We start from the raw sequence: 14,388 nt of genomic DNA on the forward strand, positions 1-14,388 counted from the left end.
TGCATTGCATAAGGCTATTTTTCTGCCTTCCGGGACTAAGCACTGTCTCCATCCCGCATTTCCCTGCACTGCATAAGGCTACCTTTCGAGGTTAAGTTCCACCTCCATCCTGCATGGCCCAAGTCCTCAAGTCCTCCAGACTGGCCCAACATACTCACGAACATCACCTCCATCCTGCATGGCCCGACCCCCTGACCCGCTTACTCGAAAAAATTATAAAAATTCACATCAATGGATTCCTCATCTCGCCACGAGTTCATACATACCAAGAACTCCCAAATCCGACCTCAAATGGCCCTTCAAATTCCAATTTAAAAATCCCAAAACTCAAGCCCTAGTTCTTCCACTTTTGGCTTAATTCCATAAATTTCTAGGTGGATTTCACATTAAAAACGAGTTTTAAGTTCAAAAATCTTACCTCCAATCGATTCTCCTTGATTCCCTCTTCAATTTCCTTCAAAAAGCTCCCAAAAAGATCAACAATGGAGTAAATGAGCCCCAAAATCGCGGATGAAATGATATAAAACATTCTGCCCAGGCCACTGACTAACCCTATGCGATCGTAGCCTTTGCTATTGCGATCGCATAGCACAAATTTTCCAGCCCTCAAAAATAACCTATGCGATCGCAACACATGCTCTGTGATCGCAATGCATCAACATCCAACACTGTGCAATCGCAACCAGCTATATGCGATCGCATTGAACAAATTCAACACCCCTTCAAATCCTTCTATGCGATCGCATGACTCCCTCTGCGATCGCATAGAACAAAAGTTCTCTAGAAATTTTCTGCTATCTTTTAAGGCATAAAGTGGTCCAATTGACCATCCGAAACTCACCCGAGGCCCTCGGGACCTCAACCAAACATGCCAACATATCCCATAACATCATTCAAACTTGTTCCAATCATCAAAACACCTCAAACAACATCAAATTACTCGAAACTCATCGAATTCAAGCCTAAGTTTCTCAAAACCTCCGAAATACACTTTCGATCAAAAACCCGACCAAACGACGTCCAAATGACCTGAAATTTTGCATACACATCACAAATCACATAACGAAGCTACAACAACTCTCGGAATTCCATTTCGACCCTCGGATCAAAATCTCACCCAACAACCGGAATTCGCCAAAATACTAACTTCGCCAATTCAAGCCTAATTCTACACCGGACCTCCAAAATCAATTCCGATCACACTCCTAGGTCACAAATCATCCCCCGAAGCTAACCGAATCACCGGAAATCACATCCGAGCCCTCTAACTCAATAGTCAATATTTGGTTGACTTTTCCAACTTAAGCCTTCCTTAAAGAGACTAAGTGTCTCATTTCTTATCAGAACCAATCCAAATCAATTCTAACACATCACATACCGATAACGAAACATGAAAAAGCATAAAATGGGAGAAACGGAGCGGTAACACATGAGACGACGGGTCGGGTCGTCACATCCACATTATCCTTTGATCTTACATAATCAATAGTGATAATTCCACTAGAAAGTAGTTGTCTAACGGTGTTATTCTTCGTCGTATATGACGAGACTTTCCGTTATACATAACGCTCCCTGCCCGTCCTATTGCAGCCTCACTATCGCAATGTATGCAAATAGGAGCCAAAGGTTTTGGCCAGAACGGAATGTCTTCTAAGAAATTTCGAAGCTATTCAGCTTCTTCACCGGCTTTATCCAAAGCTATAAACTCTGATTCCATTGTAGAGCGAGCAATGCACGTCTGTTTGGAAGACTTCCAAGATACTGCTCCTCCACCAACAGTAAAAACGTATCCACTTGTGGACTTTGTTTCTGTTGAGCCGGTTATCCAATTTGCATCACTATATCCTTCGATAACCGCAGGATATTTATTGTAGTGCAAAGCGTAGTCTTGGGTATATTCCAAATATCCCAGAACTCGTTTCATTGCCACCCAGTGATGTTTGTTGGGATTACTTGTGAATCGACTAAGCTTACTTATTGCACAAGCTATATCAGGTCGTGTATAGTTCATGATGTACATTAAGCTTCCCAACACACGAGCATACTCCAATTGAGACGTGCTTTCACCTTTATTCTTTATAAGATGATGGTTTAAGTCAATTGGAGTTCTTGCACTTCTAAATTCCAAGTGTTTGAATTTTTCAAGTACCATTTTCACGTAATGTGATTGAGACAAAGCTAGACCCTGAGGAGTCCTCTGGATTTTAATTCCTAGAATTACATCGGCAACTCCTAAGTCTTTCATATCAAACTTACTAGCAAGCATACGCTTAGTAGCTTGAATGTCAGCAATATCTTTGCTCAGTATTAGCATATCATCAACATATAAGCAAACAATGACTATATGATTTGGAACGTTCTTAATGTAAACACATTTATCACATTCATTAATCTTAAAGCCATTTGACAACATTGGTTGGTCAAATTTCGCATGCCATTGCTTGGGTGCTTGTTTTAGTCCATAAAGAGACTTAACAAGTCAACACACCTTCTTTTCTTTTCCCGGAATCACAAACCCTTCAGGTTGGTCCATGTAAATTTCTTCCTCTAAATCACCATTTAAGAAGGCTATTTTTACATCCATTTGATGGATTTGAAGATCATACAAGGCGGCTAACGCTATTAGCATCCGAATGGATGTAATTCTTGTTACCGGCGAGTATGTGTCAAAATAGTCAAGACCTTCTCGCTGTCTAAATCCTTTGACAACAAGTCTTGCCTTGTATTTGTCAATAGTACCATCGTCTTTCATTTTCTTTTTGAAAATCCATTTAGAACCCAATATTTTGTTACCTGGAGGAAGATCAACCAATTCCCATGTATGGTTGCTCAATATGGATTCTATTTCACTATTGACAGCTTCTTTCTAATATTGTGCTTCTGAGGAAGACATTGCTTCCTTGAAGGTACCAGGCTCATTTTCTAGCAGGAAAGTCAGAAAATCTGGACCGAATGAAGTAAATATCCGTTGACGTTTACTTCTTCTCGGATTTTCCTCATTAGGCATACCATCTGTTATTTCCTCCCGAGGTCGTTTTGACTTTTGGTAGGTTACTTCACTTTCCTTTTTATACGGATAAATAGTTTCAAAGAATTCAGCATTATCTGATTCTATTATCGTATTAACGTGAATCTCAAGATTTTCTAACTTATGAACCAGAAAACGATATGCCTTGCTATTGGTTACATATCCAATAAATACACAATCAACCGTTTTTGGACCTATCTTAATCGTTTTAGGTTTAGGAACTTGTACCTTAGCTAAACACCCCCACACTTTGAAGTATTTCAAGCTGGGGTTTCTTCCTTTCCATTTTTCATAGGGAATGGACTGTGTTTTACTATGAGGTACACAGTTGATTATTCGGTTAGCTGTAAGTATAGCTTCCCCCCACAAGTTCTGTGGTAAACCAGAACTTATCAACAACGCATTCATCATCTCTTTCAACGTTCGATTCTTTCTCTCTGCAATTCCATTAGATTGTGGAGAGTAAGGGCAATTGTTTGGTGAATAATGCCATTTTCCAAACATACTTATTCAAAAGGAGATTCATATTCTCCACCCCTATCACTTCTTATCATTTTGATATTTTTGCTTAGTTGTGTTTCAACTTCACTCTTGTATTGCTTGAAAGCATCAATTGCCTTATCTTTACTATTAAGTAAATAAATATAGCAATATCTCGTGCTATCGTCAATAAAAGTAATAAAATACTTTTTTCCACCGCGAGATGGTGTTGACTTCATGTCACAAATATCTGTGTGAATTAAGTCTAAAGGACTTGAATTCCTTTCAACGGACTTATAAGGATGCTTAGCATACTTTGATTCCACACATATTTGACATTTGGAATTAATGCAATCAAATTTTGGCAATACGTCTAAATTTATCATTTTTCGCAATGTTTTAAAGTTGACGTGACCTAAGCGTGAATGCCATAAAGTGTTTGACTCAAGTAAGTAAGACGAAGCATTAACTTTATTGATAGGAACTGCTATTACATTTAGCTTAAAAAGACCCTCATTCAGGTAACCTTTTTCTACATACATATCATTCTTACTTAGTACAACACTATCAGAAACAAAAATACATTTGAATCCATTCTTGACAAGAAGTGAGGTAGACACCAGATTCTTACGAATTTCTGGAACATGGAGAACTTGGTTTAGAGTCACAATCTTTCCCGACGTCATCTTCAACGCAATCTTGCCAACTCCTAATTTTGGCTGTAGACGAATTTCCCATAAAAATTGTCTCGTCGGGTCCTGCGGGGGCATAAGAAGAAAATAACTCCTTGTTAGCGCAAACATGGCGGGTGGCTCCAGAATCAATCCACCATTCTTTAGGATTTCCTACCAAGTTGCATTCAGACAACATGGCACACAAGTCCTCCATTTCTTCAGCATTTTCAACCATGTTATCTTGATTCTTTTTCTTCTTATCATTCTTTGGTGCACGACAGTCCACGGCCTTATGCCCAGACTTTCCACAATTGTGGCAATTACCCTTGAACTTTTTCTTGCTTGGATAATTCTTTGGTCCAGAAGCCTTCTTTCTCTTCTTATTTTGTGGCGCCTCCTCAACAATGTTAGCCCTTATTATTGTCGAGTTGCCACGTGACTTCTTTTCAGCATTTTTGTTATCTTCTTCTATCCTCAAACGAACAATCAAGTCTTCAAGCGTCATTTCCTTACGCTTGTATTTTAGATAGTTCTTAAAGTCCTTCCACATCGGAGGTAACTTCTCAATGAAAGCGGCGACTTGAAAGGCTTCATTAATGACCATACCTTCAGCAAGGAGGTCATGCACAATAACTTGTAATTCTTAGACTTGAGTTATGACCTGCCTAGTGTCAATCATCTTAAAATCCAAAAACCTTGCAGCCACGAACTTCTTAAGTCCGACATCCTCAGTCTTGTACTTTTTCTCAAGCGCATTCCATAACGCTTTTGAAGTTTCCATGACACTATAGATATTGTACTAGCTATCTTCCAAACAACTCAAAATGTAGTTTTTGCACAAGAAATCAGAATGTTTCCATGCTTCAGTTACAACAAATTGTTCGTCATCCGGAATGCCTTCAGCCAGGACCGGAGGATCCTCCTTGATAAATCGCTGCAAACGCAACGTAGTAAGATAGAAGAGCATCTTCATTTGCCAACGTTTGAAGTCAATACCGGAAAACTTTTCGGGTTTTTCTGCTGGTGCCATAGCATGAGCAGGAGTTGAACGGCTTGACGAGGCAGCAACACTCGTAACAGTAGCACCCGTTCCCGCAACATTTCCATTAGTTTGGTTTTCATTCGTCATTTTTCTGTAAAGTTGAAAATAAAACAGAACTTGGTTAAATCAGTAAAGTTTTGATATCTTCAAACTGAATACCAAACCAAACATACAACACGTAACAATGGTGAAGTTTTTATATACTTCAAACCCGTACGTTTATTATTCCGGTAAAGTTTTGATATACTTTAAACTGGAGAGACCAATTATTGGAGTAGAAAGCACGAAGGCTTTAGTCTCCAAACCAGTATACAAAATATAAATAACAGTTTAATATATATTTCAACACAGAAACGTTAGTAAAAAATTCCTTAAGCTTGTTGTTGCTACTATGTTAAAACGCAAAATCAGAAAACTGTTAGAAGAATAAAAGAAATTGGAAAAACAATAAATATTAAGAAATATTCCGAGTCCACAATTTGCTTGTGCGTCCTTAAGGAATTTTAACCCCCTCACACGTTGCCAAGGTAATGGATTAAATCCTCCCAGGATAAAACGGAATAAACCTTCCTGCAACAGTGGCAATACAAACTGCAGGATACCAACAAACTTAAAGAACGGAGCAAAATCACACTTACGAATTTGAGAGAGAGAGACTGCGAATTAGAATGCAGTATTTTCAGAAAGAAGGAAGTTCTGTAATGTTTTTGGTGTGTTAAAAACGAAGCCATGCCTCAAAATTTATAGGCAATTATTGAAAGAGGTGTGATGTTTGTTCCGCAAAAGGTGCCTTTTCAGAAGTTTACGCGGCCTGCCGCGGTTACGCCAGGACCGCGGCCAGAGTGGCCCTCTGAATCTGCAGCAGGGTTCTGGCGCGGTCCTACCGCGGTTACGCCAGGACCGCGGCCAGAGTGGCACTCTGAATCTGCAGCAGGGTTCTGGCGCGGTCCTACCGCGGTTACGCCAGGACCGCGGCCAGACTATCCTTCTGAATCTTCAGCAGTGATCTGGCATTTAATTAATTAAATAATTAATTAAATAAATTTTGTCCAAAAAATAATCTTATCGATCATTTGACAAAGCCGAAGACGAGCCAAGCGAGCGACGACGACGGCGCGAGGTTTCATTCTCTTCAACTCCTTTTAAGAGCTTTAAGAAGTGATTCTATATATAAGCACACAAATGTAGTTGTCCCTCATCAATGAGGGACAAAGTGCAAGTCAAAAGCTCACTTCATTCAAATTTTCATTTCCCTCCATTTTATTTCCCACCATTTCCAATTCACACTTTTATACTTTAAAGCCCAATGCTTAAAGTCTTTGAAAGTCAATGCCTTTAAAGTCCAACAAATCTTTAGTCTATACTAAAGATTATCTGTTTAAAATACGATAGAATTGTTGAAAATAATTAACTATAAACCCATAACTCAAATAAAATAGTGTGTTGGGAAATTGGAAGTTAATCGTGAACCCATAAAATTAAAATTTTGAATCCACTCTAATGATAAGGATGCATTGCGCATAAGATTTCTTTCTTGGCCCTTCCCTCAATTGGGTTTTACATTACAGTTTAAGAAATCCGTAAGATAACTTGAAGAAAATTGAGACGGTTTTTCTTTTTCAGGTCGATAGCTCTTTTTCTTCAAGCAAGTGAACAAAGAATAAAAAGAAGTGACTGCCCCAAGTAGAAAAAGAGATTTTTATCTTTGAGCTGTCATTAAAAATGTGATTATGATTGGGAAACCAACAGTTTTGGTAGCAGCCCACACTAACCTTAAAACCAATTGGTTAAACATAATGGGAGTAGTAAACTAAATAGGAAATATACCTTTTAACATGTATTGCAAATCCAATTCAACAACTCTTATTGCTTGACGTATCTCATTATCTTTTTCTTATTTTAGTTCCACTCTCATTCTTCTCTTGGTTCACACTAATATCCAAGTAATAGAGAACAGTTCCACTGCCAACCCCACTGTATATTACCCACTTTGATCAAATTCTTTTTGTTTTTCAAGTTCATTTGCCACTCTTCTCTCCTTTGGCTTCCAAAAATAGCAAACAGAACCACTTCTTGGTGGTCTTTACTTTGGTTTCTTAGGATCACTCTGCTTTGTTTGTTTACTTCATCTGTTAAGCTTCTTTCCCCTGTTTTCTGATAGTCTTTTCAGTTTTTTGCTACTATTTTTCTTTCTACTCATTGGGAGGGTCTAGGTGGGGTTATGCCTGAGTAGTAAAATCAGTTGCTTTTTGCTATTTATTTCAAAGATTCTTTAGCTCTGGGTATTCCAATTCCCAGTATATGATTCTGAATTTAAAGCCTATCATATATAAAAAAAATTCTTATCTTTTTTTTCTATTCACACAACACATTAATTGTCTTTAACGAATGGAAATAAGTATAGTCCATTCTAAGTCTTCATAAGCAAATTCAGGATATTGAAATTGTCAAAAAGAAAATGGAAACTTTGTCGCCTACTTCGCTTATACCAAATTCAAGCTGGATGATGATGGAACAGAGGAAAAGCAGTGAATGGACACAAGAAGAGAACAAGAAGTTTGAAAGTGCACTTGCGATATACGATGAGACAACTCCGAATAGATGGTTTAAGGTTGCGGATTTGATACCTGGGAAGACAGTGTATGATGTGATGAAACAGTACAAAGAATTAGCAGCAGATGTTAGTGACATAGAAGCTGGATTATTCCCAGTTCCTCGTACGTATTTTGCCTCGTCTTTTATGCTTGATTTGGTCGATGATCATCATTATCATCATCATCGCGGTGTTCAAGCGTTTAGAAAGAGAGGCAGATCTTCTGATCAAGAAAGAAAAAAAGGTGTCCCATGGACTGAGGAAGAACACAGGTGCACAACTACCTTTTCTAAATTTACTATCTATTGTTTCCAATTTCATCTAGTGTAACTGATCCTACATGTGAATTTAGAGCCAATTCCAATTCTGATAGCATAGTATAGCATCCATAGCTTGGTAAATGACCTGTTACAGTCGATAAAGCTAACCTGATAGTGTAAAATTTTTCTTAACAATGGTGTTATAGGCGGTTTCTGATGGGACTCGACAAGCATGGGAAAGGGGACTGGAGGAACATATCAAGGAATTTTGTGATCTCAAAAACGCCAACGCAAGTGGCGAGTCATGCTCAAAAATACTATTTGAGACAGCTTTCAGGAGGAAAAGATAAGAGGAGACCTAGCATTCATGACATTACTACTGTCAATCTCACCAACATCGACTTGTCCGACAACAATCTAAACAACAACAACAACAATAATAAATCTCTATCTTCTTTCGCGGTCAACATCCCATTTCAGAACTCAAATGATGGAGCCTTGATGGCGTTTGGATCGTCTTATAACAGCAGCTCGTACACCTATGAGCTTGGTTCAGTACTGTCTCGGGGTAGATATGGAACTGACAATATTAGTGCTAATGACAATTCTCAAATACAGCGATATCAGATATGGGGTTGAACAGTTCAAGAATGTCCACCTTGGATTTTGGTTTTGTGATTTTAATGTGGTGTAAATCTTGAGTAGTTATTACTTGGCAATTAGGCCTACTCTCTTTGTGCTGCTTTCAGACTTTACCAATGAAATCGACTGAAGTTTGTCAATTTGCCTCCTTTTTCTTGAATGCATACATTGATTCATTTCCTGCGTGGTTTACATATTTTACCACCATGGTCTTAGTATGTATCTAATTAAATATGAATTAAACCAAGGGCTATGATAGGATGAATAACATCTCTTCACCGTTAATCACATGTTTCATGTTCAAGTCCTGAAAATAAAATAAAATTTTTGGTAGAGAGCATTTTTTCGCAAATTCCGATTAATCAAGTCCCAAAGCAGATACCCAATGCTGAGTGAGAAACAAACTTATATTTGAACTTATAAATCATTATCTAATTTCTTCTAAGATGATAATTTAAATTGAAAGCTCTAAATATATAATAATCTGGTTCATTTTAACTGCTAAAGCAGGCTGAGGTTCTTTCAATGCTCGAATCTTTGGGTATTGTATAATGCAAGCGATAAATTAAGTGTAATCTTTCGCTTATTGATTAATTATTCGTCCCTCCTTTTTATTTTGTTCCCCAAGTCGTGATCAAAGAATATTTGAAGAGCCACACCCACACCCCTAAAATTACAAGTTTACACTAATGCAGGACTTTTCCTTTTATTAAAGGCAAAATGGAAAACTCATAATTATGAATCCGCCCTAAGTCCTATTGCCTCGTGCATGTATAAATTAGTGGAAAGTTGGTGGGATCCATTTTCATTTTTTGAGATTTTTTCGTACTAAAAGACATAAGTAGGCAAGAAGACATGTCACACTAGAAGTTGTGGCTAGGGTGTTCATGGTTCGATTTGGATCGATTTTTTCCTAAAAGAAAATCAAACCAAGTAAGTCGGTTTTTCAAATATTGGAACCAAACCAAATCAATTAAGTCGGTTATTAATCGATACGTTTTTTCGGTTTTTCCGGTTATTTATTGGTTTTTTGCTTAAATATGAGACATACACTACCAAACACATATTCCGGCGACTACATTTTCAACGAACACTTACAAATCAATTGCTCTTTGAGAAATCTATCATTTACCAAAATATATTGATGATAATTGAATCACATAGTGATGAATAATTTAAGTACTCAATAAAAAATCAATTATTTTTAACATGAACTAAATTCTTGTATTTAGCAAAAGAAAACTACCAATCAAACTAGAATGTAAAGGCAAAAAATCAGATTATTATAATAGCAAAGAATTAGACTAAAAATACAAATGATTAATATGTACTATAAAATTTTAGAAACTTTATATAAAAATATACACATATATAGGTGTAATAATAAATTTAAATAGCTACTTTTATAGTCGGTTTGGTTCGGTTTTTTTCGGTTATTTTTTTATTAAAACCAAAACCAAACCAAATTTGATCGGTTTTTAAAATTTAAAACCAAAACCAAACCAAAACCAAACCAAACCTAAAAAGTATCGGTTTTTTGATCGATTTAATTTGATTTTCGGTTTAATTTGATTTTTCGGATTTTTATGAATACCCTTAGTTGTGGCTGATTTAGCTGACTCAATCAATGTTGTCGGGTTGCACCATTTGATTGAAATTCCAAAGTATGTGATTGGGAAGAGGGTGGAATTAGAAAAGAGTATGCAATTTGGCCAAGTTGACCCTTTTGATCCTGCCGGTCTACTTTCTAGAGGTTGCTGCTGAGTCTGCATTCCACTTGTCTCAGTATTATCCTCTTTCTCCCTAGTTCACATCAATGTCATGTATTACTTCCTCTGTTTCAATTTATGTGAATCTGTTTGATTGGCATGATATTTAAGAAAAAAATAATTTTTTAAACTATGCTCTTAAACATATTAAAAAGGGGTCCAGAATACTTATGTGGTTATAAAAGTTTCATATTAAGGGTTTTAAGTAAAACTGTTTCCAAATTCAGAAAGGGTTCATTTTTTTTGAAACGAACCAAAAAGAAAATAGATTCACATAAATTGAAACAGGGAGTACAATTAACGCTTCCGCGGTATTTTTATTTTAAGAATGCTATGGAAGAAAAATATGTAATTTATGGAGGTTGCAATTTTAGTTGCTTGCCTTATGAAAATTGACTTGTACACTGCTCGTCCCAGTTTATGTGACAGATTTGATATAAGAAATTTAAAGGAAGAGATAAATATAGACTTTCTAAACTTATTTTTAAAATATGCTAAAAATATTTTTTGCTACAATATCATTTTATTAAGGGTAAATGAAGAGTCTAAAATTAAATTATTTTTAAATATAAAATATATTATTTCTTTGGAATAGACTACAGATTAAAGTGCGTCACATAAGAGGACATAGTAAATAATAATTTGTACTTCTATTTATTACTTCTTCAAATTTGTCATAGAAAGAGTACTTCGATTTACTATAATGTAAAGATATCTTGTAATAATTATAATTAAATTAAGAATTTGAATTACTAATTACTAATTAATAATAAGATAATATTTATTATTAATAGAATTTGAGATTCTTAGTATAGAGCTAAGTATCTATATATCTTAATCTACTTGAGTAGGTATAGTAAGTGCAAAGAATGTAAAATTGTAGAACTAAATAAATGGACTTATTCATCTCCTACATGAGAAAGATATGTATGATAATAAACTTTAGTAAAATTGTGAAGATATGATTATTCCCTTAAACAAAAGTATGTTTTTTTTTTGTAAAAAGAGTGTCACGATCCAAAATCTCACTAAGTCGTAATGACACCTAACCCGACCTGCTAGATAAGCCTAACGGTATAAGTCATTACTATAAATGTACTAAGAAGTGACAACAACAAGCAACATCAAGAGCATAGGTATAACAATAACAACTCAGGATAAAGGTATAAATGTACACGCAAGGGAAAGGTAACACACTATAATGCATGTCTCTCGTCCTCACCTGCACGACATCACCCTTCGTGCTTTCACTCTCTTCCTCACATGATAATATAAAAATAATGGCACGACATCACCCTTCATGCTTTCACGCTCATCCTCACATGATAAAGTAAAAATAATGGCACGACATCATCCTTTGTGCTTTTACTCTCATCCTCATATGATAATGTAAGAACAATAGAACGACATCATCCTTCATGCTTTTACTATCATCCTCACATGATAATGTCAAGACAATGCACGACATCACCCTTCGTACTTTACGCTCTTTCTCACCAAGCACATATATATCAACAACAAGCAAGGTAGAAGCATAGATAACATGAAGAAGGGTTGTTAAGCAAAATACACCACGTGAACGACAATCACAGCTCTTGCACCAATAACAACTCAACAAACTTCAAGAACCCCATTATTCAAGTATCTCAACAAAGCTCAAACATGATCTTCAATATAAGCGTGGAACATAAGTATCTCAAGAATAACAGACATAGACATGTATTCGTGATTTAAGTATAGTTATGACCGAATTTAGCACATCAACAATTTCACAAAGAGTCCATCATATTTAATCAAGTTGTAGTAGGCTGAAGCATGGTCTCTTATTGTCACGACCCAAAACAATGTGACAACACCCGACATACTACCCAATCTGGATGGACCAACCCATATAAGAATACCCATCTATATGCCTAATAAATGTATGCGAAAGCCTTTTTGAAAACACAATTATTTTAAATAATTAAGACCATACATGAAACATAATCTTGCCAGGCAAACCGACAATCATATAACACTTAATCATTTGAATAAAATATATTTTAATAAACTCAACAACAAAAATCTCATGAATATCTGATCCAAATAACTGAAATACTACTACAACTACCCCAAAATCTGGTGTCAACAAGCACATGAGCATTTGTCAAGACCCTACCGACCCGGTCGTGATGGCGCTTATCGTGAAACTAGGCCAGCCGACACAACTCCCGAATTTACATTTAATCAATAACAATCATTTTTAAGCCTTTAATTAATCAGATATCTCATAATGTAAGTCTAAATAAATAATGCGGAATAAATACACAAGCCCGACATCGGGGTGTCACAAGTCACGAGCATCTACTAAGGTCTGAATACAACGAAGAGCCTGAAAATATACTATAACAAGCTAAGGGAGATAAGAGGGAGAGAGCAGGGCTGCGAACGCCGGGTAGCTACCTTGCTAACTCCGATGACTCTGCCACTGAGCAATCAACACCCGCTACCGGGTTCAGAAATACCTAGATCTGCACACAAGGTGCAAGGAGTAATGTGAGTACGCCAACTCAGTAAGTAATAAAAGAAAATGAAAGCTGAGCAGTAAGAAAACACGTAAGCCACGTCATAACGCTACAGCAAATGCAGTACATTTTCAAAACAATACAGAAATCGTTTACTCCGTAAATCATGCTCAGTTTCAGTAAACCTTTTAAAATAACTTTCAATAGTTTCAAACGAGTGATAAAATAGTGAGTAAAAAATGAGAGATACATAAACAGCCCCTCGGGCAAAACATGTACCATAAATAGCCCCCCAGGCATAATATCAACAGAACCAGCCCCTCGGGCTACCTCACAATCACTCGTAATCAGCCCCTCGGGCATAACATGAATCAAGAACCTCCCCTCGGGCAACATAGATCAAGAACAGACCCTCGGGCAACATAGATCAAGAACAGCCCCTTGGGCTTCAATATGAAACAATAACAGCCCCTCGGGCTACAACACATCACTCACACTGGGTACCCACACTCACTAGGGGTGTACAAACACCGGGAGGGGCCCCTTACGGCCCAAGCGCAATAATAAGCCAACTCGTGGCATAATCAAATAGGCTCTCGGCCTCATATCAATCACAAGCCACCTCGTGGCATAATAAATCAGGCATTCGGCCTCTCATATATCACAAATCAGTACCACATGCTGCGGCGCGCAGCCCGATCCAATGATATCATCACAACACAGGCCCTCGGCCTCACTCAGTCAGATCTCACTTAAGCCCCTCGGGCTGACAGTAAAACAAGTACTCAGCTCAAAAATCATTTATGAAATCAAAAAGGAGTGAATAAAACCGAGTTATGAAAACAGTAAGAACATAGCATGACTGAGTGTAACATTAAACCAAAACAGTGAGGAAAAATAATAGTAAAAGCCCCTAAGGGTCCAAACAATCGGCACAAGGCCCAGACACGTCATTTAGCCCCAAACACAATAATACTTTCCAAAATATAACAATATCAAATAGTTTTCAAGTAAATACGTGACTTAATAGTTGTACGGGACTGACCAAATCACAATCCCCAACGGTGCACGACCCCACGCCCGTCACCTAGCGTGTGCGTCACCTCAAAATAGCACAACGATGTGAAATTCGGGGTTTCATAAACCCAGGACAATATTTACAATCATTACTTACCTTAATTCGGTCCAACTCTAGCCCGCGATGCCTTTGCCTCTCGAATCGGCCTCTGGATGCTCCAAATCTATCCAAAATAGATTTATACCATCAAAATATGCTAAGGGAACAAAGCCCACTCGAAAATAACCAATTTACATCAAGAATCCCGTAATTGACCAACCCGACCCCCGGGCACACATCTCAGAATCCGATACAAATCACAACACTAGAATCCTTACA

General features: G+C 37.2%; 1 protein-coding gene across 1 annotated transcript; it reads left to right on the forward strand.

The window, feature by feature from the left end:
• The first annotated feature begins 7,096 nt into the window (after positions 1–7,096).
• Positions 7,097–8,900, forward strand: LOC109244510 (transcription factor DIVARICATA-like). The gene is made up of 2 exons (XM_019411612.1): positions 7,097–8,089; positions 8,284–8,900. The coding sequence occupies exons 1-2, from the start codon at positions 7,683–7,685 to the stop codon at positions 8,714–8,716; spliced, it is 840 nt and encodes a 279-aa protein (XP_019267157.1). The 5' UTR covers positions 7,097–7,682; the 3' UTR covers positions 8,717–8,900.
• Positions 8,901–14,388: the final 5,488 nt, after the last annotated feature.

This window comes from Nicotiana attenuata, unplaced genomic scaffold (assembly GCF_001879085.1).
Source record: "Nicotiana attenuata strain UT unplaced genomic scaffold, NIATTr2, whole genome shotgun sequence".
In the NCBI taxonomy this organism is placed as follows: domain Eukaryota; kingdom Viridiplantae; phylum Streptophyta; class Magnoliopsida; order Solanales; family Solanaceae; genus Nicotiana; species Nicotiana attenuata.